Source organism: Podarcis liolepis (genome assembly GCF_965112155.1).
Source record: "Podarcis liolepis genome assembly, chromosome: 8".
Lineage (NCBI taxonomy): Eukaryota > Metazoa > Chordata > Lepidosauria > Squamata > Lacertidae > Podarcis > Podarcis liolepis.
The window spans coordinates 78,127,688-78,155,020 of NC_139560.1; the positions used below are offsets into that span (position 1 = coordinate 78,127,688).

Genomic DNA, 27,333 nt, shown 5'->3' on the forward strand with positions numbered 1-27,333 from the left:
ATATAGATTCATTTGTACAAAACTAGGCATGAGTTCTTGCAAGTGAACACAAAGATGGTTCTAAGCTGCCAAAAACATTTCTTCATCCACGAACACCCTAAAACCAATGCCTTTTTCTTTAAAAAATGTTTAGGGGTACTCTCATTTTGACTCAAGATCACCAGTTCAAATTGGAAAAAATAAAGACAGTAAATGGACAAAAGTACAAAGATTCACAAAATGTTTAGGGGTATGCGTACCCCTGTGTCTCCCTAGGGGGAAAAAGCACTGCCTAAAACTGTTCAGAAAACTGCAATGTCCATTCCTGCAACAGCCACCGGAATGTTCCCTGGATCGCTTTTACCATGGCAATAGCACTGCGTGCCATTTGAAGAGCAGTGCAGTTTTGCACAATTAGGACAGAAAAGCAACACTGCAATAACCATGTGACCAACTTATATAGGAATATACTTTATTTAGATGACATGGGGTGCACAGGAAAATCATTACGCTTCCATAAAACAGGTGCCAGAATATTGGGATTGTGGATGCCTGTCTTCATTTCAACAGAAGCAGCAGTATTTCAACTTGCTGGTGGCACTACACACTTAAGTCTTCCTTTGCATATAAACTAAACAGATGGAGATAGCCAAGTGGGAAATGAAGTCATGCAAGCGACTGAATTTTTGGACGATTGCTGCAGGTGCACATCAAAGCCTGTCTTTATAGTCTAAAAACTTGCTTTGAAACAAGCAAACCTCGTTTGAGATGTCATCAATTTTTTAAGGTCACTGGATTTGGCAGCCCATGCAATAACATGCATTGAAAAATCCGCTCCAAGATGCGAGTGGGCGTAACCTTGTCCACAGACACACAGGTGGAAAGGGAAGAAATAACACCTGGTGTGACCTAATCCTCTCACCCCCCCCCCATGGGCAAGCATTTAATACTTCTTGTTGTTTAGTCGTGTCCGACTCTTCGTGACCCCCTGGACCAGAGCACGCCAGGCACGTCTGGTCAAACTCATGCTGGTAGCTTCTAGAACACTGTCCAACCATCTCGTCCTCTGTCGTCCCCTTCTCCTGCCCTCCATCTTTCCCAACATCAGGGTCTTTTCCAGGGAGTCTTCTCTTCTCATGAGGTGGCCAAAGTATTGGAGTCTCAGCTTCAGGATCTGTCCTTCTAGTGAGCACTCAGGGCTGATTTCCTTCAGAATGGAGAGGTTTGATCTTCTTGCAGTCCATGGGACTCTCAAGAGTCTCCTCCAGCACCATAATTCAAAAGCATCCATTCTTCGGCGATCAGCCTTCTTTATGGTCCAGCTCTCACTTCCATACATCACTACTGGGAAAACCATAGCTTTAACTATACGGACCTTTGTCTGCTTTTTAAGATGCTGTCTAGGTTTGTCATTGCTTTTCTCCCAAGAAGCAGGCGTCTTTTAATGTCCTGAGTGCTCTCACCATCTGCAGATGGGAATAAGAGTCAAAATACCAAATAATAATATTAATAATAATAATGCAATCTGTAAGAAGACTACATAATCCTTTAGTAAGAGATAATACTTTATGCGTTTTTAAAGGGCCAGCAGCGCCGACTTCTGCTCCAATATCCCGAGAGCGGAGGGAAAAGGCGCGAAAAGCCCTCCCCGCTGGAGCCCGAGACAGGCCACGCCCCGCAGGAACCCGGCGACGGCCTGGGCGGGACTACACTTCCCGGCATGCCGCGGGGCGGAGCGCGACCGGCCTCCCGCCGCTGAGGGGAAAGAGAGCGAGCGCTCCGAGCGTGAGGCGGAAAGCGGGCCGGGGTCGGATCCTGCCGTTTCCCGGGGCGGCGGCGACGGCGGCGGCCGCGTTGCTCCCGGTGCTGGGCGCCTGCCTTGGGGGGCCTCCGCGTGTGGTGCGGGCGGTCGATGCCGGCGGCGCTTCTCGGGGGCGATGCTGCCGAGGCGCAGCTCGCTGACGGGGCTGGCGGTGGGGCTGTTCGCCGTCTACGTGGCGCACACCTGCTGGGTGATGTACGGCATCGTCCACACCCGGCCCTGCCTGGCGGCCGCCCGGGGCAACGACGCCAACGACGGCTGCATAAGGCCTTACCTGGCGCGGAGGCCCAAGCTGCAGGTGAGGCGCCGAGGGGGAGGGGGCAGGGGAGGGGGGCAGTAAGTGGGCGGGGGGGGGAGGAAGGCGGCAAGAAATAGGCGGGGGAGGGAAGGGGGTGTGGGGCAATGAATGGGCGGGGGGAGGAGGAAGGGAGCAGTAAATAGGCGGGGGAGGGGACAGGGAAGGGGGTGTGGGGCAATGAATGGGCGGGAGGAGGAGGAAGGGGGCAGTAAATAGGCGGGGGGGAGGGGACAGGGAAGGGGGTGTGGAGTAATGAATGGGTGGGGGAGGGGGAATAAATGGGAGGGGGAGGAAGGGGCAATAAATAGGTGGGGGAGGGGACAGGGAAGGGGTACGGGCAATGAATGGGTGGGGGAGGAGGAAGGGGGAATAAATAGGTGGGGGAGGGGACAGAATGGGGAGTGGGGCAATGAATGGGCGGATGGGGGAGGAGGAAGGGGGCAGTAAATAGGTGGGAGAGGAGGAGGGAAGGGGGAGTGGGGCAATGAATGGGCGGGGGGAGGGTGCAATAAATGGGTGGGGGGAGGAAGGGGGCAATCAGTGGGTGGGGGAGGGGACAGGGAAGGGGGAGCAATCAGTGGGTGGGGGAGTCCGTTTGTTTGTTTGTTTGTTTGAGTAATTATACGCCACTGTATGATGGAAATGTGTCACCGCGTTTTTGCAACCATGCGGGGGGGGGGGGAGTGAAATCCAGAGGAGTGGGAGGGAAGCATAAAAACTCCACAAGTTCTCCCCTTTCTCCTTTCCGCGGCAAATCAATTTGGGGGTGTCGGTTCGTTCATAGAAATCGTCGATTTGGAAGGGACCCAGAGGATCGTCTAGCCCAACCCCCAACCCCCAACACACACACACACACACCCAATGCAGGAATAGGCAGGGGGGATAGAGCCTACGACCTTGGTGGTGTTTTCAGCGCCAACGGAGCTACCCAAGTGGCCTCGTTGGTTTGCTTTGAATGTTTATGCATCACAGAAATATTTCTGTCAGCAGTTTGCAACAATGAAGAACGTATAATTTTTTATTTTTTAAAACCTTTTAAGAGGCAAGTTCATATTCCCTTCCCCGTCCGACCCACTCGGTGCCCAGTTGGGGAGGAACACGTCACCTAAAAGGCATAGACAGCTGTGTGTGAGCGGACTTCAGCCTTGCACAATCTGGTTTTTCTTCTTCTTTAATCACAATCCCCCACTCCCGTGTGCCCAACAGTATCTGTACTGTGGCATATTGTATATTTGCACTGGCTCTGCATTCTTCCCTACCCCTCAAGGTTTGCTGTAAGCCACTTTGGGTGGGCGAAGTTCATTGTGCAAAAGTGGCATGTAAGTAAACTCTCAACCAAAAGCGGCATTGTGCAAAAGCGGCATGTAAGTAAACTCTCAATCAAAGTGAAACTTTCAGAGCAAGGGTCTCATTTTAATATAGCCAACCTCTGCTAAGTTATGAGGAAGCCCTTTTTCCTGGGTTAGGCCAAAGCCCATCTGGTACAGTATGCTTTGCAAGGAACTTGGAGCAGCCAATGGACAGTGCTGGGTGGTCTGCTGCAAACTGACCAGTGAAGCATGCTGTGCTACGTAAGCTCTTCTGCCTGCTTTCTTTTTTCTCATCCTTTGACTGATATTGCACTGTGAGCCAGGAAGTGCTGCTGCTGCCAACCCCCTTCATAATTAAAGCCTTGAGCAAATTGCTCTTGCCAGGCATCATTGCCCTTCTTCAAAATGGAGTGACGTTGCTGACTGCAAGATTGTTGAAAAGTGTAGGAATCAGTACCTAGAGACCCTTGAGTCAGATTGCCACCCCCTTTCTGTTGACCAGCCTTGTGGCAATACAACTAAGCAGCAGTCTAGTTGGCCCAAGGCCACCCTACTTTTTTCAGTTCTTATTTGGCAAAAGTTGCTGTTGATCAGAGTTCTAAGGATTAGCGCAGGCATAGGTAAACTCGGCCCTCCAGATGTTTTAGGACTACAACTCCCATCATCCCTAGCTAACAGGACCAGTGGTCAGGGATGATGGGAGTTGTAGTCCCAAAACATCTGGAGAGCTGAGTTTGCCTATGCCTGGATTAGCGAGATACATGTGAATAGCTTTAAGTGTTCTGTAAAGTGCTGTATGAATGCTAAGCTTATGGTTATTGAAAAATAAAAGTACCCACTCTCAGTTATGTTTTTAATAAAGAGTTATTTCAAATTCCTAGGCAGCGTAAGAATGATATGAGGCCTTTGCACCCCAATTTCCTAGTATTATTACAGTGGTGCCTCGGGTTACATACGCTTCAGGTTACAGACTCCGCTAACCCAGAAGTAGTGCTTCAGATTAATAACTTTGCTTCAGGAGGAGAACAGAAATCGTGCTCTGGCGGCGCGGCGGCAGTGGGAGGCCCCATTAGCTAAAGTGGTGCTTCAGGTTAAGAACAGACCTCTGGAACGAATTAAGTACTTAACCCGAGGTATTTTTCTGTCAAAAGGATGGTCTGTGTCTTTTTGTACCATATTAACACCTTTCATCTACAGTGCATTGTAAAGTCTTGTACAGTGTAACTTTGTTCCACTGTAGTGGACTCTTGGGAGCTGGGAAGGAGAGAGAAGGAACGACCATGAGCAACATGGCAGGCTTAGGTTTTGTATGTTCCTCCTCTGTTTCCCCAGTAAAGTAGAATGCTGCTCTCTGTGCCCTGTCAGTTTTATTAGTCTATTGTCCTGTCAGGAGCAGAAAGTCTCAAGCAGGAGAATGGAAAGAAACAGATTTGTATATTCTGCACTAGACTGCAGAGTTACAGATTTGGAAAGGAGCACCATGCTCTTTAATTGTCATCACCACCCACTGATGGGTCTACCACTACGTGGGTCACTGGAGTTCCATAAGCAGCTGCACTAGAAAAGGGGGCCAAAAATAAATGGCAACTCATATAAATAAACTCAAAACGGTGTTTACAGAAGCAGGCAACTTCCATCCCTGCTCAGCGCTTCATAAACTTGGAGCAGGTGGGGATTCTATCTCTGTTCAATATATGATGGTCAGATTAGAAGAATCATACCCCAAACTTTTAATCCCAAAAGAGATGGTCAAGAAGAGTTGCATCAGTTTAACGAAACAAATAACAAGTGAGCAATGAAAGCAATAAAATTGTTAAAGTAGATTATGGCGGGGGATGCTGATTTTTAGTCAGCAACTAAAAGTGCTGAAATAAAAAGGTCTTCATGAACATTGGGGCTGTCATACCTTCCATGGCAAGTGAGTTTCATAGTCTGCATGTGACCACTTCCTCCCTTCTGCATCCCAGCCAGAGCTCTATGGTCCAGACCAGGGGTCTGCAAGCCGCGGCTCCGGAGCCACATGTGGCTCTTTTACACCTTTGCCGCGGCTCCGGGGCGGATACTAGCGAGGGGAGGAGGCGCATTGTGCACCCCGACACTCCCTACTGTGGCGGGCGCTGTACTGGCTGTGACGTCTCATGGGGGCGGTGCGTGCGTTAGTCATGCACCGTCCCGATGTCACCTTCCCGCCCACCTGCCCGCTACATTGTAAGGGGCATGTACGCTGGTCACTGCATTGAAAGGGGGCATGTACGCTGGTCACTGTTTTGAAGGGGAGTGAAGAACACACACACAAAAAAGGTAACTTGTTAATTTAACGTTTATTTCTATGAGGAGGAGTAATTCTGAGGGGTCAAACAAAGAAATAATAAAAAAGTGACAAAAAAGTTATTTTTATAATGACGAGTTTTGCGGCTCCCAGTTTTTTTTTCTTCGGAAACAGGTCCAAGTGGCTCTTTTTGTCTTAAAGGTTGCAGACCCCTGGTCCAGACACAGACAGCCTCATACGCCCCTTTCAAGTCGCATCTGCGTTTTAGATGTCACGAAGGCAATGTGGGTTGCAAGCTGAAAACATGCTGGCCTTCAGTTTGGGGCGGGGGGGATTGGCAGCAGATAAAAGGAATAAATGCTTGGGGTGGCAGGAACACAGCCTGTTCCACTTTCATCAGCACCCAGCACAGCAACATGGTGGACGGAAGTATTTGTGGAAGCATTGACTGTCCCTTTTCTCTTTCAGCTAAGCGTTTACACGACCACGCGATCAAACATAGGCACTGAAAATAATATTGATCTGGTTTTGAATGTGGACAACTTTGACGTCGAGTCCAAGTTTGAAAGGTATTAATGGATTTGAACAGTTTTCTTTTAAGACCCATGTATTTAGCGTAAGAGTTAAGCATGTGCTGTAATGTTTAGCATTGAAATGATGGCGTCTTCGAAGTTTTTGAACTGCGGCTGGATCAGGGGTTCCCAGCTTGTGGATGGTGGACCACTTGTGGTGTGCAGTTGAGGTTGTCTGTGGCACGTCTGTAAAAATAGATTCACACAGCATTTGCACAGTGCATTACAATTGCTACCAGAGGCAGAGAAATTATCAAGCACTCTGCCAAAATTCTCAGTAGATTTCCAGTGGTCCATGGAGGGAAATATATGGGAACCACTGGGCTAGATCATGCCTCAAGTCACAGTTTTATTTTACTCCCTTTGTTTAAATCATGTGTATTCTGCCTTTTACTGATTATTTCAAAGTACCGTAGCTTACAATTGTCTGACTTGTGCCCATTTTTAGCATGCTAATTGAAAAGAAGGATGTGAGTCTAATTTTCATTAATGGGATTTGCCTCCAGATAAGTGTGCTTAGATTGACGTTATAAGCCCATCTATTTTGATTTTCCGGGCAGGATTTGTTCATGGTGTAGGTGTAAGTATTCAGAAGTCTTTAGTAACAAAATTCATCATAAGTGGTTGCCCCTCTTCCCTTCGTTTCCTTGAGTGTGTGCTGTGTGCAGAAAACTTGAGTCCTTTGCACTCAGGTAACATACTTGCTACTTTCACCTCCTGCAAAACCTCAGTGGAAAGGAAAAACAGTCCTTTCTTTGCTCAACGGAAGATTGGAGGGGGGAAGCAAGAAGTAGTTTCTCTCTTATAAGTTGAGTTTCTGCCTTGCTTCTGCCTCCAACCAAACCCAGCAAAACTGGGAGGAAACCACTTTTACTTCCTCCCCTTCCACTACAAACTTCCATGGAAAAAAGTAGGGACGGTTTCTTTCCCTTCCCAATTAGCCTTTTTTGGAGAATGTGCTGTGACTTCTCCCTTCAAAAACACAACGTAGAGGTGAGCTTCCTTATCACTGTTCCGACATACAGACGGAAGAGGTGGTTTCTGTCCCATGATTGGGTTCTGGTTGGTGTGCAGACCAGCAAACGAACAGAATCCTGTTCGGGAAAATTTTGTCTTCTATATAAATGGCCTTTAGGAAGAGTTGGTGCTATCATCAGAAGTTAAAATTCCTGGAGATCTGAAATGCTTCATTAGAACAAAATAAAAGAATGTGGAATCAGTCAGACTCCAAACAGAAATATGAATCTGTTACTTCACCATTCAACTAAAAGACATTTAAAAGTTAATTTAAAAATTCTAAATTTATCAGAGTATCTCACTTTAACTGCTAACGATTGCATCTCATGGCAAAGAAAAAGCATAAACGTTATTTGTATAATTAATGTCTTTATTTCGTTTTCAGAACAGTTAATGTTTCAGTACCAAAGAAAACACGAAATAATGGGACATTATATGCCTACATATTTCTCCATCATGCTGGAATTCTGCCTTGGCATGATGGCAAGCAGGTGCATATCGTAAGCCCTCTGACTACTTATATGGTCCCTAAACCAGAAGAAATTAATCTTCTTACAGGAGAATCTATCACGCAGGTGAGAGGTTTTTGTTGTTGTTGTTATTTGGAGATTTCTGACATTTTGCAGTACTTCCGCTGAATAATTCACCAAGTAAAAATAGTGCTAGTACCTTGTGCACATGAAAACTTTGCTAAACTAAACACATTCAGAATTATTTTCTACCTGCAAGTGTGCGTGCTTAGATAATGCACATGCTCAATTCATTTCTCTGAAAGCAGTGCTGTGGCAGTTACTGGCCATAGAAGGAAACCTTTGCCCTTCAGTAGAATTTGCAGGTGAGTTTTAGTGTACATAATGCACATTTTATGTAAATAACTGCCAAATGAGCCATAATATTTGGCTACCTAGGCTCACCCATAAAGAGCAAGAGTAAGAGCCTTGCTACAGTCGCAGCTGTTTCCCATGGGGGAAGCCTGTCTGTTTGGAGGCTGCCATGATGGCCCGTCAACCCCAGTGGAGCCCCCGAGAACTCTTTGGGTTGCGCTTTCAGAGTGTGATGAGAGTGAGGACACTCGCGCTGGGCAATGGTTTGTGGGCTTGCTCCTAGGTAAAATATTGGCGCAACCAGGGAGGGTGATGTGAGTTAATCTGACTTCTGAATAAGAGGTGGCCTGCTTGGATGCTGAGTCTGTAGTTACACCCTGTGTGATTGGTGGGTGTTTGGTGATTTTGCTTTTTGCTATTGTATATATTTATAGATTAGATTTACATTTCTGAGCCACCATGTTGAACTCTGTGCCTGCTTGCAAAGCAATTAGATCCCTAGTTACTCTGCTCACTATTTTTGAAGCTATTGTTGTTGTCATTATTATTATTGATCAAATTGTTATACTGCCCTTCATCCAAATATCAGAGGGTGGTTAACAGTATAAAAATTCAAAATGAGAACACAAAATACATGATAAAATAAAAACAAACCAATAGCCCCTCTCCCACAAACACATTTAAAAGGCCATAGTATATGTCATGTATTCTACTCATATATTGATCCAGAGTAGAATTCCAATGTACAGTTAGCAGAGTAAAAACTTAAACACGTTGCAGGATTCCCCCCAAAAATAGACCAGAGGCAATTGTATTTCATTCAGCAGAGCTTTACTTCTACTGAATGCAAATGAGCATAATGGTCACAAATCCAATACATTCAGGGTTGGCACTGTCCATAAGAAATCCAGTCGCAGCAGACCTAGCTTAAATTTACAATAACTTAACAATAAGACTAAACCTTAGCACTATATACAGAACACCACACTAGAAGGAAAGAGAGACAGAACGAGAGTGAGACCCAGGCTCCTTCTGGCCTTTTTATTATAGTTAGCATGACCTTGACAGAAAGAGATAACAGAATCAGTTTAAGAGCTGTACTCCGCTTCTCTGAAGGTATAACCCAAATATCATGAACATTCTGCTTGTTAATTTCACACAGAGAAGCTTCCAGAACCCTCTTGAATTATTTAGAATAGGAAAGATGTGCCTGCTACACATCAGGTCAATACTTTCTGCACTAAGAAATGCCAACCAACAGAATAGGCATGGTTAAAGGGAAACATTTTCACCTGGCACCTAAAGTTATGTAATGAAGGCACCAGGAGATTTGTTTGGCGAGAGGAATGGAAGCTTTACTTAACTATTCAGATTAGATTGTAATGTCTGCTCCATAAAGATGGAAAAGCAGAAGATTAGAGTTTGAAAGCAGTCGTGACCATACTGTCACCTTTTTTGTAATATTTCTGTCAAAAAGCCTGGATTTCTGAAATAACTTTTGTGTCTCTCTTTATTGAGCAGCAAATTGAAGCAGAGAAAAAGCAGAATTATGCTCTAGATGAGCCTGTCTCACACTGGAGGTCCAGGCTGACCTTAAATGTTATGGTGGAAGACTTTGTCTTTGATGGATCCTCTCTCCCTGCTGATGTGCACAGATACATGAAAATGTAAGTATTTTTTTAATTGCTAATCCAAAATTCTACCAAAATAGGAATACTTCAATAACATATACAGGAAATGTTCGAAACTCCCATTGTTCTAGGCACAATTTGCAACAGGGAATTTCATTAGTGTGAGCAGTTTCTGAGCTCTGGGCACGGTACTGTGTCTAAGATTTCAGTTTTAAACCGCAGAGTGGAAGGAAAGGAAGACCTTTTTCTGCCTTCCCACTTCCAGCTACTCTCTGAATACTGGAGAAGAGACTCTCTTAAGAATATTTGGGGGTAGGCAAGGGAAGGACTAGACCATGTGAAAAGAGAACATAATATTTTAGCTGCAGTTCATTCATTTTCAGCTTTGTATTCTTGTTATAAAAAAGTGCACCTAGACATTCTGTTGTTGCACCCATAACCTAGGTTTAAGGTGCCATTTAGCTCCTACCATTCATATCTTAGTTTCTAACACTGTTTACATCAGGGGTCAGCAAACTTTTTCAGCAGGGGGCCAGTCCACTGTCCCTCAGACCTTGGGGGGGGGCTGGACTATATTTGGGGGGGGCAGGGGGAATGAACAAATTCCTATGCCCCACAAATAACCCAGAGATGCATTTTAAACAGATTAAAATTGCCTCTCTATGCCCAACTTTTCTACTACATCTAATGCTTTTTAGTGTTTTAACATCATACATTGCCCTGATAGTTTATGATCCAGAAAGATTTTCACAAATAAAATGCTGGAAAGTTGAGAGTGGTTGGGTTTGGTGGTGGGTGCAAGGGCCCTTTAGTGCCGGACACAAATCCGCTGGAAGAGCAGATCTGCCTGATCTTGCGTTCTCCCAAGGGCTCGTCAGAATTCATCCCTGACCTCAGACAGGGTTTCAGAGATCTCTGAAGCTCACGGTAATGGATGAGATGCTGCTTTTGATAGCTTATTATGTTTATATTTATTGTATTTTCACATTTTGTATTGTACCTTGCAATGTGGGGCCTGGGTTATGTTTTTCTCTGTAAAGGAGATAGTTTTTGGTAGTTTATTTATTTATTGTTATTATTATTATTTGTTAAATTTGTATTCCACCCTATACCCATAGATCTCAGGGTGGTAGTAACGCCATATTATATTCTTATGTATGTATGTCTCTTTTGTAACATGAAGAACTATATTAAAAATGAGATAAGATCCTGTTGCTTCAAAATAAGTTTGGTAATGACTACAAACTTTGACTGGCTCCCAAGGTCAGTTTGAGATCCTACAGCTCCATGGGCACCTCCAAGGAATATGAATATATATATATATATATATATATATATGTATGTATGTATGTATGTATGTAGTGGGATTCTGGCTGTATATGTAAGGTCAAAGGTCACTCTGCCTTGTTCAGTCTTCCACATGTGTCTCTTTCCCTGATTAGCACTTACTAATGAGCACTTACTGTTCCCAACCCTAACCCTGCGGGAAGCCATCTAATTAGACTTTAATTTGATTCTGACCTGTTTTTAGGAGGTAATTTAATTATTTAATTATTGTTTGATTTTATGCCAATGTTATATATTTGATGTTAGCTGCCCTGAGCCCGACTTCGGCCAGGGAGGGCGGGATATAAATAAACTAACTTACTTACTTACTTACTTACTTACTTACTTATTTAAAAAGCACACATTCTACTCATTTAAAAACACCAGGCAGGCCCCACAAATAACCCAGAGATGCATTTTAAATAAAAGGACACATTCTACTCATGTAAAAACACACTGATTCCTGGACCATCCGCAGGCCAGATTTAGAAGGCCCCCAGGCCTTAGTTTGTCTACTAGGTTTACATGTTTACTTTCAATATACTGGTACTCTCTACTGCAGCTGTAGTGCTAGTGGTCTCTTTTTGGGGCAAAACTAGCAAATGGCTTAGGCTTTGAGCACTTACTTTAATGGGTTGGGGGCTTTTCTAAAGCATGTCGTGATAAAGTAGTGACTGTCTGGTGTTTTGGGCTTAGATCAGGAAGATGTATGTTCAACTCTCCATTCAGCCATGAAGCTTGCTGTGTAGCCACGTCACTCCTTGGCCACGTCACTCCTTTGCTTAAGCTATCTCAAATGTTGGGGCTAAAAATGTGGATACTCATTCTATGCTTTGCTGTCAGAAAGTAAATTTTTACAGGCATGTGTTAAAATCAACCCTGGTGTGTTACCCCAAAATAGTTTTGAGTCAGATTCCATTGCTTCAAGATATTGCTCATCTTATAACTCCCCCCCCCCCTTATGGTTAGCAATCCAGTTGATACGTCACACTTGGGTCATAAAATGAGGGGTCAGTGACTTTTGTCTAGCTTGGCAGTGTTTTGTGTAAGGACTAAAAATTGTAATGTTAAATGAAATTGGGTTTCATTTCTCTCTGAGAAAACTTGAACAAGTGAGTGTTTGCTTGGTGTAAAGATTATTCATCTAGGTTCTAGGCAGAAATATTTTAGCTGATACTGGACTATGTGCTTTGTACTTTAAGATGCATAAAGTAATGTGTGTTTGTTTATTGCATTGAAATAGAATTATTTGTATTCATAACAATATCTGTTTTAAAACTTAGGGTTCAGTTGGGCAAGACTGTGCATTATCTTCCAATATTGTTTATTGATCAGCTGAGCAACAGAGTGAAAGATTTAATGGTGAGCTACAGCATTCCATCTTACATTTTTTACCATTGTTTGGCTCAATGAACATTTTTTGTTTCTGCTACAGCAGTGTAAGTTGAAAAATGGGGTTTGCCATCCCATTTTAGCTGTGCAGTTCCAACACATAGCATGGGAACTTCATAGGACGACACAGAACGTTTCTCTTTTTCCTTCTCTCCTCTTTGTACATGTAGCCCTCGCACGATTCTGCTGTGCCTGCTGATTTCTAAGGCACACAGACTTGTTGCCCTTTGACTCTGAAGTGGATGGCATATGCACCCTGGGGAAGCGTAGGGTAGTTCCTGTCAGGAGCTCGTCCTATACTCAAGTAGGACCCTGGCAGAGACACATGCCCGACTGGCATGTTCTCCCTCCTGGTTGATTGTTCGGGAGCTTCAAAAGCTTCCTTCAGCCCGAACATCACAGCGACCGATGCCAACAGACATTGGCACACTTAGGGTTGCGCAGTTTGCGTAACAGACCTCAGCAACTCAGCATTTTGGCTAATCTACTTTATTTACATATAAATACTCATAGAGCACTGCAATATGGCTCCCTCTCTCTCTAGCATCGGACAGCAAAGAGAGAGGACAAAGGACAATAGTCCCACGGAACACAGTAACACAAATATCCTGCCTCCGTCACTTCCCACTCTGTGGAGTCAAAACATACCCCATCATGTGACAGACAACAATCCCATGACTGCAATCACAGAGCAGGAATTCTAACAGCTCCATGTCACTAAGGGAGGAGAGTGTGGGCCTCTTATTCTAGGCAAGGAACTTGCAGTGTGCTTGGTACTACATCCACCTGGCTCGGCTTCCAGGGGAAGAGCGTTAAAGGGCTACATTGCACCTTATGGAAGTCCCACCTGTCTCTGGACCTATTGTGGTATGTGGCATAACCTGGAAGCGTGGAATGTAGACACTGTTGAGAATCACCCTACATCTGTAATGTTATGTTGCTACTTCAGTATTTTTTTTTTTAGAAAGATGTTGCTTTTTTATTGTAAGTAACCCGCTGTACGATGTTGCCCTTTTAGTAGGCGTAATCTTAAACCAGTTTATAGTTGCCGGTGTTCATCTTGTGATTCTTAATTTATTTGTTTTCAAACTCGATGCAGATTATAAACCGTTCAACAACAGAACTTCCCCTTACAGTGTCATATGATAAAATTTCCCTGGGGAAACTGAGGTTTTGGATCCACATGCAAGATGCTGTGTACTCCCTACAGCAGTTCGGTAAGTTTCAGTTTCCACCGGGTTTATGGAGTAGGTTGAATATTTCTGTGAGAATAGTATTGATCACAAATCCAGCTTATTGTTGATGTGTAATATTCGTACCATTCAAGACACCATTTTGAAGTCTAGAGCAGAAGTGGAGAACTTGTGGATCTAGAGGTGTTGACGGGACTCCAGTTCCCCTCATCCCTGACTATTGGCCAGGGGCTCGGAGTGAAGCAGCATTTGCAGGTCGTCCCCGTCCCCCCTTGTCTAGAACTATCCAAATTGTCCTGTGTCCCCTCCCCCCCCGGTCTCTTTTGTTCATACATGCACACAGGGCTGATGTAGTGGTGAAACTGTTCCTGGTGTGTACCACTTCAGACTGCATGTGAACAAACAATTCTGAAAGTGGTAGAGATGTTGAGAATAATAGTTGAAGCCTCAGTTTGTTCCCTATAAGCTTGTTTCGTTTGTAGAACAATACCTTCGTGAGAAGGTATTCAGCCTTGCAACCTCCCCAGGTATTGTGTGTGCAGTGCATGAATATTGGCAATGTTGTGATTTGGATCTTGTTTTATGTAACCAAGTGTCCACAATGGATGAGGTTCAAAGGCAATATAGGTTCTTCAGTTTGAGGTGGGTTGGACCCATGTATGTGTGCCTCTTCAGTCAGCTTTTAACACACACTAGAATTTTGGGCAATGTTGAATACATTGTATAGTGCATTACAGAATATAATGCCAATAAAAACCTATGATTTGCAGACGTTTCGCTTTTCTAAAGTCTTGTTGATAACCCAGTAATTTGCCTCATACTGAGTCATGCCATTGGCCCATCCAGCCCAACATTTTTTACTCCCCAAGATCTCATGCAGAATTCTTTCCCAGTCCTGCTACCTGTATTCTTTCAACTAGAGATTGCCAGAGCTTCAACCAGGGCCATCTGCACGTAAATTAAAAGCTGAGTTGTATGTCCTCCATCGATAGACGACACCTGTCTAATTATTCATATATGTTGTGCTTCCATTCTATTTGCCCAAGGATGTAAAGGAAGAGAAAGTATGTGTTTGATCTTCTCATATTTGAACTATATTTAGAATGCTTGGGACTTCTTCTTCAGCTTGCTTGTAAGCCCATGTCCTGTCCACTTCATTCTTCTAGGCTTTTCCGAAAAAGATGCTGATGAAGTAAAGGGGATTTTTGTGGATACCAACCTCTATTTTCTTGCTTTGACATTCTTTGTAGCAGCATTCCATGTAAGTGAATTGTGGATATTTAAGCACTGATCTGACAGTGTATCTAATAATTAGTGAATTCTGTTGGCTTACTCCAAGCTCCTGTTTAGAACAGCGCTAGTTCTGTTTAAGGCTCTGTTCAAATTAAGACAGGGATAGAGAGATGCTGGGTTGGTGGCTAGAATGTTAGATATGAGATTGAAATACACACAGTCACAAATCTCAGCCTCAGGCATAATTTCTCTTCCTACCTTACTTACCCCACAGGGTAGTTGTGAAACCAAAACAATGCCCTGAGTTTCTTAGGAAGGAAGGAAGAATGAAAATGTAGCTAATAATGATTTGACATGTTTCACAAGGCTGCATAAGTTTATTTGTCTTGGCCTCCAAGTCTCTGGAAATTGATTTGGAATGCCGGTGTTAATTAAGAGAGACGTTTAGAACCCTGACTGGAGGGAGAAGCTTGCAAAATTAGCTAGTTTGCCTGATTCATCTGTAAATATAATTGCAGATTAAGAAAAAATGTAATGCAAATTGAGTTTTTTTTCATATCACAGGCTTTTAGCAGCTGATCTACATTGTGGTGTGTGCTGGGGTTTTGTAGCATTAGAACCTCTGACCGATTACTTGAGAGGAGATGGACATGAGGAAGGGTTTTCTATTGGTTTGCCCACTCTTAATTGTAAGGTGTTGCCAGTGCTGGGTTCCACAGACCTGAACATTCAGGAACTGAAATGTACGACAATGGAGTCGTTCAGGAACCAAGGTTTCACTGTACCAACTCAAGCTGTTGGTCCTCCTAGCAAGTTGCAGGTCCGCTGTATTGTTTCCTGCAGTATGGAAGTGGATAGACATTGCCGGGCAGAAGCTGAAAACAGAGGTGGGCTCACATGGTCATCTAGACGAGGGATGAGGAACTTGTGGCCCTCAAAATGCCATGGCCTGGTAGTTGTAGTGCCTGCAAGACTTTACCAACTGTAGAAACGTAATTGTGCTGCTCTCTTTTGGTTGGTTCTAATCTAATGGCATCTTGGTATTTGCAGCTTCTCTTTGATTTCCTTGCATTCAAAAATGACATCAGCTTCTGGAAGAAGAAAAAGAGCATGATTGGCATGTCTACAAAAGCAGGTATGGAATGTGTGAGTTTTCTGTGCCATCTTTTCATGGTTACCAAAGCCGAAGGTGGAGCAAATGGCGGCGTCCCAGCAAGGCCTACCCTTACTGATGTGGCCGGACCCTGTTACATTTATTCCGCTTGCCTATCGGTGTTGAAACAAGTGCCAAGTGGCTAAAGCAAGGGATGCTATCATTTTAATCTCTGCACAGTTCCCTCGATATAGCATCCCTCCAGAGTTCTAGTGCATTGGGAAGGGGTTGTAAAGGATTCTGCTGCTCTTCTCAGCACTGATGGAAAAAGGAAGAATCTTTTTTAAGGCCTGGCCCAGTTTAGGCAGCTCTGTTGATTTAGGATTTTTTCCCTTGTCGCTCAGCACTGCAAGGTGTACCAGTTGGCTATAAACATGCCTGTTTAATCTGTCTTCAGTGTCTCTGATGTTGTGCACTCTCAGGGAGATTGAAATGGCAGTCCCCATGCTGTTCACCTTCCTGTGCCACTCCTGCTGTTGCCACCGATTCCTCTGCTGCCCACTCTGCTTGGCAAGCTGTCTCTGGACAGAGCCACTGATGATACTTTGCCTAGGGCTCTGTAGACCTGGAGCCAGTTATATGTAGGAATGCAACTACTACAAACAGATGAATGCCACTTTTCAGTAAAGTTGGGTGTAGGGTTCTCTAAACTCGAGAAATGCATTATTTTAAAACTCTCACAAGTGTCCTCATGTGAATTTCTTCCATGCAGTGCTTTGGCGATGCTTCAGTACCGTGATAATATTTCTTTTCCTATTGGATGAACAAACAAGCTTGTTGGTGCTGATTCCAGCTGGTATCGGGGCAGTGATTGAGGTGAGTTGCCACACATGTTTCATATGAGCCCAGGCAGCCATATCCTCAAAGTAGCTTTATGTGGATTTAAACCGATTTCATCCAGTATATTTCAGTAGGTCAAAACCAGCTTCATTCAAAATGAATTTGGTGTTTTAACCACTTTGTAGCCCGTTGACTCATTTCTGACAACGGCTGTTAACAGTGTGAAAACTGAAATCAGTTAATAAAACAATACGTGAAGATACTAAAGTAATGTTTTTACCTTCCAGCTTTGGAAGGTGAAGAAGGCATTGAAAATGACAATTGAATGGAATGGCCTGGTGCCAGCAGTGAAGGTAAATTACTTTTTAACTGTTTGCATAGAAATCGTCTTGCTTCATTTGAACCGTTTTTTCTTCCAGAGTCACTCTGATCATAGCATACTATGCCACTAAGGTCCAAACAATGTATAATGTAAAGGATCTAGGATTAGGTCTCCTAGCACTGTTATTTTTCTTGATGCCTGCAATGGAGAATTCCAGATTGGATCAGAACAGCAGCATTTCTCCCAACTCCACCCCACGCCCATTTTTCTACTCTGAATTCCAGCCCTCGAAGCTTCTGCTTGCCCACAGCATGAGATTCCTTAACCTTTTTCTGCTACTTGCAGTTATTGCTTTGAATTAGCAATGGTGGCATTGCTTTGAATTAGCAATGATTGGGATCACCCAATCCTCCAGAACAGATTTTGGGAGGTTGTGGGGCACTGAATGGCAGCCTTGGATTTCATTCCTAAATCTTTTCCATCTGTTCTACATAAAATACGTAAAGTGGTTTGTGCACTTCTTTCTCCATTGCATTTTTTAAAATTAGCCCTTCTTATCAAAACAGTGGGGCATATGGTCAACCTGATCGCTTCTGTTCCTATATTTTATACAGTTTGGTGCATTTTCTGAGTCTGAGAAGAAAACTGAGGAGTATGATACCCAGGTAAGAGAAATCTGCAACATAACATTTAGTTTAATACCCCGAGGGATAGCAGCAAAAAGCAAAGTATTGTCGCATTTTAACAGTTATTATTTTTTTATAGCATATGTTTTCATGGGCTCAAGGCCACTTTCTCAGATGCATGATGTAGTAGACCATAACTGAGTAGAAAATAGTTGTTGTGGAATTTCTTAGTAAGAAAAGAACTGATATAGAGGCTTGCCAGGCTCTGTATAAAAATGGAGACAACAGGTCAAAGGTGGGCAGGAATGAGAACTAGTGTTGTCAAACGAATGGCGTTGTGCTCCAGATTTTGAACTCCCTAGTGGTTTATACATGCTGCTGAATTGAAAGGTCTGTAAGGAATCACGTACGGATTGATCTTTCTGCAAATATAGTTTGAAGCTGCAATGTGGGTGTTCGTGTAAAGTCTATGCTACATTAGTGGGAAAATGGTTTTGAGTTATTTCTAAAACTCAAAGACGTTCTGCCTCCTGGTCCATTTTCATGTGTGTGTCACAAAATTCCATTGTGTACTGAGGGCAGAGGCAAGAGTTGGAATGGCTCCTGGACATTTCGTCTGTTGAAGACTCTGCCCTTTCCTGGTATGGACTTCCAAGTATTAACTTTCAACGTAATGAAAGCCAGTGTGGTTTAGTGGGTGGTTTGGAACCACAGAACACTATGTCCAATCCTAGGTAACCTTCGATCAGCCACCATCTCTCAGCCTAACCTGTATGATACAGTTGTGAAAATAAAAGTGGGGAAATCCATTTATGCCACCTAGAGCTTAATGGACAAAAGGTAGTAATATAGGAGTAAAGTTCACCCCAAAAAATGTTTTCTTTTTCAGGCTATGAAATACTTATCATATTTACTATACCCATTGTGTATTGGAGGTGCAATTTATTCATTGCTTAATATCAAATACAAAAGGTAAGGTGCTGTGAATTATTTCAGAAACCTGAAATTACTGCTTAAAATGTCTGGTGCATAGCCTTGAGCCAATGACTTATAATACTGCAAAGTCAAAGAAGGCAAATGGTTTGGAAACGTTATCCTGGTGACTAAATGTCTGCCTTGTTTTATGAGTTCTCTTTAGTTAATGTAGCAAAGAATATATGCTTGACCAGTTTGAGATGAGAAGATCCTCACGGTACTATAGTGCTCCGGCTCAGAGCTTGCATCAAAATAATGGTTTGGCCATTAGGAGCATGCTACAAAACCACTTCACAAAGTGTAGCTTCTGATTATGACTTGAAGGCAAGCAGTAGTTGGTGGAGAGCTGCGGTCGCATAAGTAAAATAAGCATGAGATGCGAGTTACATGTACACCTGTGATTTTTTATGTTAAGCAGTCGTTCTCAAACTTGGGTCCCCAGCTGCTGTTGGACTACAACTCCCATCATCCCTAGGTAGCTCATCATTAGGGATGATGGGAGTTGTGGTCCAACAACAGTGGGGGACCCAAGTTTGAGAAACACTGTGTTAAAGCATGGAGGAAACATGGGGGTTGTATTGTGCTGGTGTGGGTTTTGTTTTGTTTTTGAAAGGAAGGAAGGAAATAAAACAGCAGATAATGTTGTTTTTATTAATTTAATGCAAATATTCTTTTTATCGCCCCCTTATAGCTGGTATTCATGGTTAATTAACAGCTTTGTCAATGGTAAGTATGGATCTGTTTTATGTGTTTTGTTGAAGTCTGGTTCTCTAAAAATAGGATTGCAGAGTGAAGTTATTCTTAAAAACGGTAGTATTTGTGGAAAGTTGTGTCGTTATAATCGCCTGTGGTGAAACTCGCTGGGCTGGGTAGAAATCACAGAACTGAATGTTTTCTCAAGTTAAAAGAGCAAAAGTAGCACCCTCCAAGTAGTATAGTAGGGTGTCTGGCAGAAGGGTTAACTAGAACCAGAGGCTACTGCTCTGACTGCATGGTGTTCTTTACATTGGGGAGTGCTCAGATGTGATCGGTTCAGTAGTTCTGAAGTTGTGCAATACAGCAAGAGCTGGCCCTGGCAAGAGCTGGGGGGTCAGCATCATTGAGCAGTGGCTGAGCCCCCAGAAATATGCCCCATGAAGGCGACTGTTACACATGCAGTACAGTAGATCCAGCTATCCCTGGTTCCCCTAGAACAGAGATGGAGAACTTTTGGCCCTCCTGATGGTGCTGAACTACACCTCCCATAACATCTGGCTTGCTGCGCCTGATGGGAGTTGTAGTTCAGCAACATCTGGAGAGCCAAAGGGTTACCCACACACCTAACCTAAAATCATTTTTATTCAAATGCCTGTGCTGGTGCCTTGAACTACTTGACTTAACAGAAGCAGGAGCTTACGACAGAAAGAATGTATAACTTTGGGTTTCATACTATATCTCGCTTTAGGTAGTCCATTCTGTTTCTCCAGTTCATCCTGCAGACGTGTCCAAAGTGTCTGGACACAGGACATCAGCTTTCTTCGTTAGAGGAACACATGGGTGGCTTTGCACATTACTCTGTAGCAGCTTGTTATAAATAGAAAAAGAGTGAGCAGATCCGGGACTAGCAACGCCTCTTGATTGTAGTTGACAGTTGGAGTAGAAAGCAGCAAGACAAAATTTTGGTTGTCTGCTCTAAGAATATGTAGCAATTATACAACACCTAAAATCTTCCAAGGCACTGTACAAGATTACAAAATAATAATACTGCCCCTAACAGATCTTACAGAAACATGGGGAGGGGGGGTTGATGTGCAAGGAACAGGAAAACCAGCCAATTAAGGTGTTAATTCCTTATCGGGTTACATAAACGTTTAACAGCCAGGTGGATTAGCCACTGTGAGAGACAGTTCTGAGAGAGGAAGAAGCAAATGGTAGTTAGCTAGCTAAAGGAGTGGATTAGGCTGACTTAACCTCTCCCTTTGCTGTGGCCAAGCGGAATGGCTGCTAATTACAGATGGAGCACTTTTACTTGGGAGCAAGCCTTGCTGCATTCATTGGGACTTATATCCAAATAAGCATGTATGCAAAAGCAGCCAAGAGTGTACCATGTGCTTTGTTTGTATCATCTCAACTATTTTTACAGTAACGTTGCAGCGTAGGCTAGGGCTGTTGTGCCATTCCAGGGAGTGCTTCCCGATGACATGGCAGCTTTCCTAAGTTTGCCTGGTCCCCAAAGTTTTGCAGGGGGTAGATTTGAATAGGATTTTCCTTCCATTTCTTAGCTGTGACATTACCCTAGCTTCATTTCAAGCGTAGAAATGGATAGGTACCAGTAGTCTTGTTTTCATTTGCGGGGTGACAGGGTCCTCCGTTGGAGAATGTGAGCTAAACCTTCCTGATTTCCCAGACCAGTTAACTCAGTTTAGTGGTTGACATTTTGAGAAGTTCCTTGAGAATCACAAAATTATTTAATGTGGGCTTTGCCATCTCTTAGCTGAGTTTAACCAGTTGTCATTGTATCCTGATAATGTAAATGTGGTAGAAATAAAAGGCTTTAAGGGCATTAAGGATTTGTTCTTTAATGATTAAACCTAGTTCATGTTTTCTTCCCCAACAGGAGTATATGCTTTTGGATTTCTATTTATGTTGCCTCAACTATTTGTAAATTATAAGGTAAATCTGAAGGTTTTAAAAAAATACCTTAATCTTTTTGTTTTGTCCGGCCTCCTTTACTACTGCTAGTATATATGAATGTGTGGTTTCGTTTCTTCCAGATGAAATCCGTTGCACATCTGCCCTGGAAGGCATTCACATACAAAGTAAGTTAAGTTCATTTGACAGTTCTAAGGTTTATAGTTCTGACCCTCAGTTAATATCATTTAGTTGAAAATCAGCAGTAGTTTCTGGCCAGACAGTATGCACCAACAATTATAATATGTAGCAAAACTCTTAATGTGGTGGAGAGGAATGCTGAGAACGCTTCTATAGCCGAATGTCTTCACTTCCAAACGCCGCAAACCTGGAAATGAGTGTTCCGGTTTGCGAATGTTGTTTGGAACCTGAACGTCCGACGCGGCTTCCGATTGGCTGCAGAAGTGTCTTGCAGCTAATTGGAAGCCGTGCCTTGGTTTCTGAATGTTTTGGAAGTTGAACAGACTTCCGGAATGGATTCCATTTGACTTTCAAGGTACCACTACATTATTATTTGTCAGTGGTCCCTTGTGGGGTATAAGATGTGGTTGTTAAACTGCATTTAGCTTGATGGGTCACAAGTTAGGTAGGCCTGAAGTCTAGATCCTGGTCTGCATATAAAAAAAAGCATTAAAACTGTTCCAGCTGCTACTGAGGGTTATAGTTCTTATCTCTGTCTAACCGGTTTCTCCCCACAATTTTTGCCTTTTTAAGGGCTCTTTTTATTACTGGTTCCCAGTCATAAAGCAATGTGTAGATTGGGCTCCTGCTTGCCTCTGCAGATGAGTTTAGGACTCTGACTACCTCCCCACCCCCACCACAAAAAATGCATGCTAGTTTTTAGTTCCTGTGCAGTGAGTTGCTCTTTTAAGGCTCACTGGGAGACTAGACGAGGTGGGCTACACCCCCAATTTCTGAGATACCTTTTTAGCTTCAGAAACTCTGTTTAAATATTGTATGATGAAGAATGGATGATTTGGTTGAAAGCTTGGTTTGCTGGGAACACTTGATTGATGTTCTGCTACGTATGCTGTGTTCACCTTGTGCATTATTTTCTCCAGGCATTCAACACTTTCATTGACGATATTTTTGCATTTATCATCACAATGCCAACATCTCATCGGCTGGCATGTTTTAGAGATGACGTGGTGTTCCTGGTCTACCTTTACCAAAGATGGTACGAGTTCCTCTTATAACTTTTTTTGTTGTTGTTGTTAATGTTTTGCCATTTTGTCAAAAAAAGGCAGATCTTAGTAGTTCTGTATATCAAGCTGTGTTGAGAAAAATGGCCCTCAAATTCTGGTTAAAGGGGAATACTGAAGAACAGATAAGGAGCTGGGAGGAATTTAGAATCCTGAAGGATATACTCTCCATCTCTTAACTATGTTTACATGTGGTAAAAATGCTATAGTCATGGCGCTACTTATGCTTCCTGCTCACCCCAGCCATTAAGTATCAAACCTGCCCCGTTCACATAAACCTATGATGTCTTCTGTTTCTTAGTCACACTACAGCAGAGGTTCCCAAAACTGGTCTGGGACCACCGGTGATCCTCAAGCTTCATTCAGGTGGTCCATAGCTTCTCTGTGGATTTGTGATTGGAGATGGGAAACTGCACATCCATCACATGAAATATTCATATGGATTTTAATAGTATTCTAAGGGCTATTTTTATTTGTTACGTTGTCTTTTATTGTCTCACCGTTTGAATTTTATGGAGCACAATGAAATGCGATACATAAGAAATAAAAAGAGTAATAAAAGTGCAACTGAAGATCATACAGCACCAAGCTCCAGCACATTACAAAACCTACAACAGGCAGAGAAATCTTAAAAATGGTCCACCACGACTCTCAGTAATTTTCAAGCCATCTCTGGGTTCAAGAGTTTGGGAACCACTGTGTTATCTGTTGCAAGCTGGAAGCTTTCATTTTTTCATTTTAGTCTCCCCAAAAATCGATTATGTGCAGTAAAAAAAAATAGAAGGAAATCCCCGTCTGCAAGTGTACAGTCTAATAGAGATGGGCAACAGGGTATGGAAAACAGGACAAGGGCAAGATCCACTCAACAATTGGCAACCCATATATAAAAGTAGTATCAGGATTTCACAAGTATCATTCAACATACGTTGACAGACCTTGTTGCTGAAAAGAATAGTAATACCGTATTTTTCGCTCTATAACACGCACCTGACCATAACACGCACATCGTTTTTAGAGGAGGAAAACAAGAAAAAAAATTCTGAATGAAACAGTGGATGTATCATTTTTGTGCTTCATGCTGTGGCCACAGACATGTGATCTGATGGTGAATTTGGGGTAGCTCAATGCAAAGATCCTGAGGATCCATGTGGATCCATGCTTTTTAACCACATTTTTGCACCATTGCAGCCCCAGGCAACAGTGGGTGTGTGATTTTTGGGGGGCAGGCTGCTATGTGATCTGATGGTGAATTTGGGGTGGCCCAATGCAAAGATCCTGAGGATCCATGTGGATCCATGCTTTTTAACCACATTTTTGCACCATTGCAGCCCCAGGCAACAGTGGGTGTGTGATTTTTGGGGGGCAGGCTGCTATGTGATCTGATGGTGAATTTGGGGTGGCCCAATGCAAAGATCCTGAGGATCCATGTGGATCCATGCTTTGTAACTACATTTTAAGTGGGGAGTGAAGGAAAAACACAGAAGGGACAAGAGAGCGTTGTGCAGAGAAGCAGCTGGCTAAGAAAGCAGGAGAGGGATTTTACGGGAGGGAGGAAAGAAAGGCAAAAGTTTCCACAAACCGAAGCCAGCTTTCTCTCTCCTCCTGCATGTTTTCTGGCTGCCTGCGAGGAGCACAGAGAGGAATTACTAGAAGGAAAGACCTCTGCTTTCCCCTCTGCTTGCCTGGAGGGGAGGGGATTTGCCTGCTCTTTGTTCCGTTTGAGCAAACACAGCAACGAAACAGAGGAGGGTGGGCAGTAAGACCCTGAGGCAGAATGCAGGAAAGCTGCAACTTCCTCTTTTCAGGTTTCCCTCTCGGACACAACGCACGATTGAAGGGACCCCCCACATTCGCTCCATAACACGCACAGACATTTCCCCTTCCTTTTTAGAAGAAAAAATCTGCGTGTAATAGAGAGAAAAATACGGTAATTAGCATTATGATGGTATTTGCAAGGAAGGATATTCTGGCGTTGATGCATGAAAAACTACCAATTAAAGGTGGCAAAAGTATGACCCTGTGGAGACTTTTCTTAAAGGAAATATTAACTTTCTTTTTATCTGCAAGGCTTTATCCTGTGGATAAGAGCAGAGTGAATGAATATGGAGAATCTTACGAAGAGAAGCCGAAAAGAAAGCCCCACAAAGAATAACTTAGGATAACTCTAGGAGTCTCTTTGGACTGATACTGGCTGCATAATGTTGTCTGGCTTTTAAGAAGCAGCAAAGCAAAAGAGTATTCTTCAAAGCTTGTGACAGAACTTCATGGACAAAATATCATCTGCATTGCCAAAATATGTTTTGATTGCCTTTGGATCTATCTTTGCTGTTGTTGTTTTTTTGTGTTCAAGAAGTCTGCCAATATTTCTGCCAGGTTTCACTCAAATGATTAACATTTTGAATTTCTGTGGAAGTTTCTGCATAAATATTTGTGTCTGTCCTGCTTTAATGTCTTCGACCCTCCAGTATCCGGCAGTGTGGTTGTATGCATTTAAAGGCCTGTGAGAAATAGAAGTATACTGTGAATAACTACAAAAGGGTAACAAAAGTGGGGAGGAGGCCAGTATGTGACCTTCAAACCGTCCAATAAAATGCTTTTGTACTCGATTGGGCCCATCCCTGGGCATGATCCTGTCAAATCCAAGACCCTGATTTCAGTGCAATTTCAGTACGCGTTGAAATCATGTGGACTTAAAAAAAAGTTTGCTTGACTGGATTGCACTCCTTGTTTTGTATCACCACCACCATGAACATCTCATCTTTTAGATTGAGATGACAGCTATGCTTCTCACAGTGGAACATGTTATCATAGCAGAATTGGGCATTGTTGCTGAAATATTGTCAATATACAAAGGCATGCACTTTAACATGTATGTACCAAACAGTTCTAAGCCAGCACTGGACACAGAAAGCTTGTAACTTTTTAAAATGCATTTTTTAAAACAACAAAGGCTTATTGGCATAAGTCCAACTGAGCACATGCAACAAATAGTATTCAGTTGTTTTGGGTTTTTTTGTACAGTGGGCAAAATGTTGTCCTTCAACCCTAGAGTTAGTATTTCTTCATTCCTTCCAAACTGGATCTTCGTTCCTAGGGTGAGAGCCATTATGTTGTAGTCAAAAACCTCTTTTTAAAAAAACAAAATGTAAATACATACTTGCATGACACACTATTGTGCCAATTATATTTCGGCAGGGAAACTAGGCCTTTTTCTTCTATATTGACATAGATAGCATAAAGACGGGAAGAAGTTGCTTAAAGCACCTGATAGAAAACAGAGACATCAGAAGGCAAGTGTAAAGAGATTCTGTTGCAAATCTGCTGGAAAAGGAATTGAACTTTCCAGTTGCCATTGCTTGGGAGGGGGAGGGGGTTGCAGGGTTTTAATCTTTTGCATTTTTTTTTTTTTTATTTGGATGTGTTGATCTAATCAAATAGTGTCACTATGTCACTTTATTTTGAGCACGTCCAAAATGCAAGTAAAGCTGACTTATAAAGGATCTTCACTTGTATCACAGCATGACATTTAGTAGAGCTACAACCCCACCTGTCCTTTTTGAGCTTTAATCTCCAGTGAATTCCATGGAATTTGGACTCTAGGATTTTTATTTTTATTGAGACGCTGTGTGCACGTTGGCCTAATCCCCCCACCCCATCCAATGGATTGGCGCACAGGGCCCGCCCCCCGCTTTGCATGCTTAAGCCCATTGACTTGAATGAGACTTGAGTATGCTTAATGGTGACCTTCATTGAGGTATTGCATTCAATATGGTTGAATATGCATGTTCCTTCTGCACTCCAGCATCAAAAGATGCACTGGTACTTTATTCTCTCAGACGACATTAGGTTGCTTAGTTTCGGGTGTCAGGATACTTTAAAAATCTGTTTTGGTTCCTCAGGACTCTTTCCCCCCCCTGCTATATATTTATATTTTTAACTGGGAGGTGGGGATGTTGCAGTCAATTAGTTCTCTGTCTTATTTTTTCATTGGAGGCATTCTCTCCCATTGAAATGAATGGGCCTTAAAAGAGGTGCACTGTGGTTTTGTCTTCAGCTTTCGGTTTATCTGGATGCTGAAAGTTTCTGAAGTCGTTCCCAAAACCCTGAAGTTCTGCATTTGGGTAGCTTTGTCTTTCAACATTCCTTCCTTACTTGCTGTGGTTTCTCTGGCAAGTAGTAATATTTTGAAGTGCTAACAAGTGCCTTTGTAATCTCTTTTTTTAAAGAAAAAACTTTTGTTTTTTCAGAATTACGGTAAACTTAATAAAATTGTTGTACTACTAAGTTGAATGTAAACTTAAAATATGGGCACAAAGCAGTCAGAGTTCATTCCCATGGATTTCGCTGGGAAAGATTTAAACACTTACTAAAAAATCAAAGGCCCCAAGAGTACTTGATGGGAGAAGTAGGCCATAAATCTAAATTTCCAATAAATTCAAACTGGTAGAAGCTTCTTATTGTTTTCAAATTATAAAGAATAACCTCTTGGCAGAAATATTAATAGCACATGTTTGTTTTTCTGTTTGGTGTCTAAAAGTACAGAATATCAGTGATTAGCTGAATAATTTGCAGTGCAAACATTGTTTGGTTTAAATGAACATGTTTTATTTTTAAACTTGAATGAGGAGTGTATTTGGGAACATCAAAGTGTCCTGTCAATTCAGAGAGACCTGGTTAGCCTCCCATCCAGTCAATGATATTTGTTTCCTTCATTCCATGTAAATAAATGTTTATGGGTA

General features: G+C 42.8%; 1 protein-coding gene across 1 annotated transcript; it reads left to right on the forward strand.

Annotated features, from left to right (window-relative positions):
* The first annotated feature begins 1,686 nt into the window (after positions 1-1,686).
* On the forward strand, positions 1,687-27,333 carry CLPTM1L (CLPTM1 like). The gene is made up of 17 exons (XM_083519416.1): positions 1,687-2,099; positions 6,147-6,247; positions 7,653-7,842; positions 9,613-9,758; positions 12,332-12,410; positions 13,540-13,657; positions 14,800-14,894; positions 15,917-16,001; positions 16,732-16,835; positions 17,087-17,152; positions 17,736-17,786; positions 18,637-18,719; positions 19,414-19,448; positions 21,319-21,374; positions 21,476-21,520; positions 22,454-22,569; positions 24,662-27,333. The coding sequence occupies exons 1-17, from the start codon at positions 1,917-1,919 to the stop codon at positions 24,744-24,746; spliced, it is 1,638 nt and encodes a 545-aa protein (XP_083375542.1). The 5' UTR covers positions 1,687-1,916; the 3' UTR covers positions 24,747-27,333.

Coding starts and splice junctions, on each gene's coding strand:
- CLPTM1L (XM_083519416.1), top strand. CDS start 1,917: ATGCTGCCGAGGCGCAGCTCGCTGACGGGGCTGGCGGTGGGGCTGTTC. Junction 18,720..19,413: donor CTTAATATCAAATACAAAAG/GTAAGGTGCTGT, acceptor GCCCCCTTATAG/CTGGTATTCATGGTTAATTA. Junction 22,570..24,661: donor GTCTACCTTTACCAAAGATG/GTACGAGTTCCT, acceptor TTTATCTGCAAG/GCTTTATCCTGTGGATAAGA.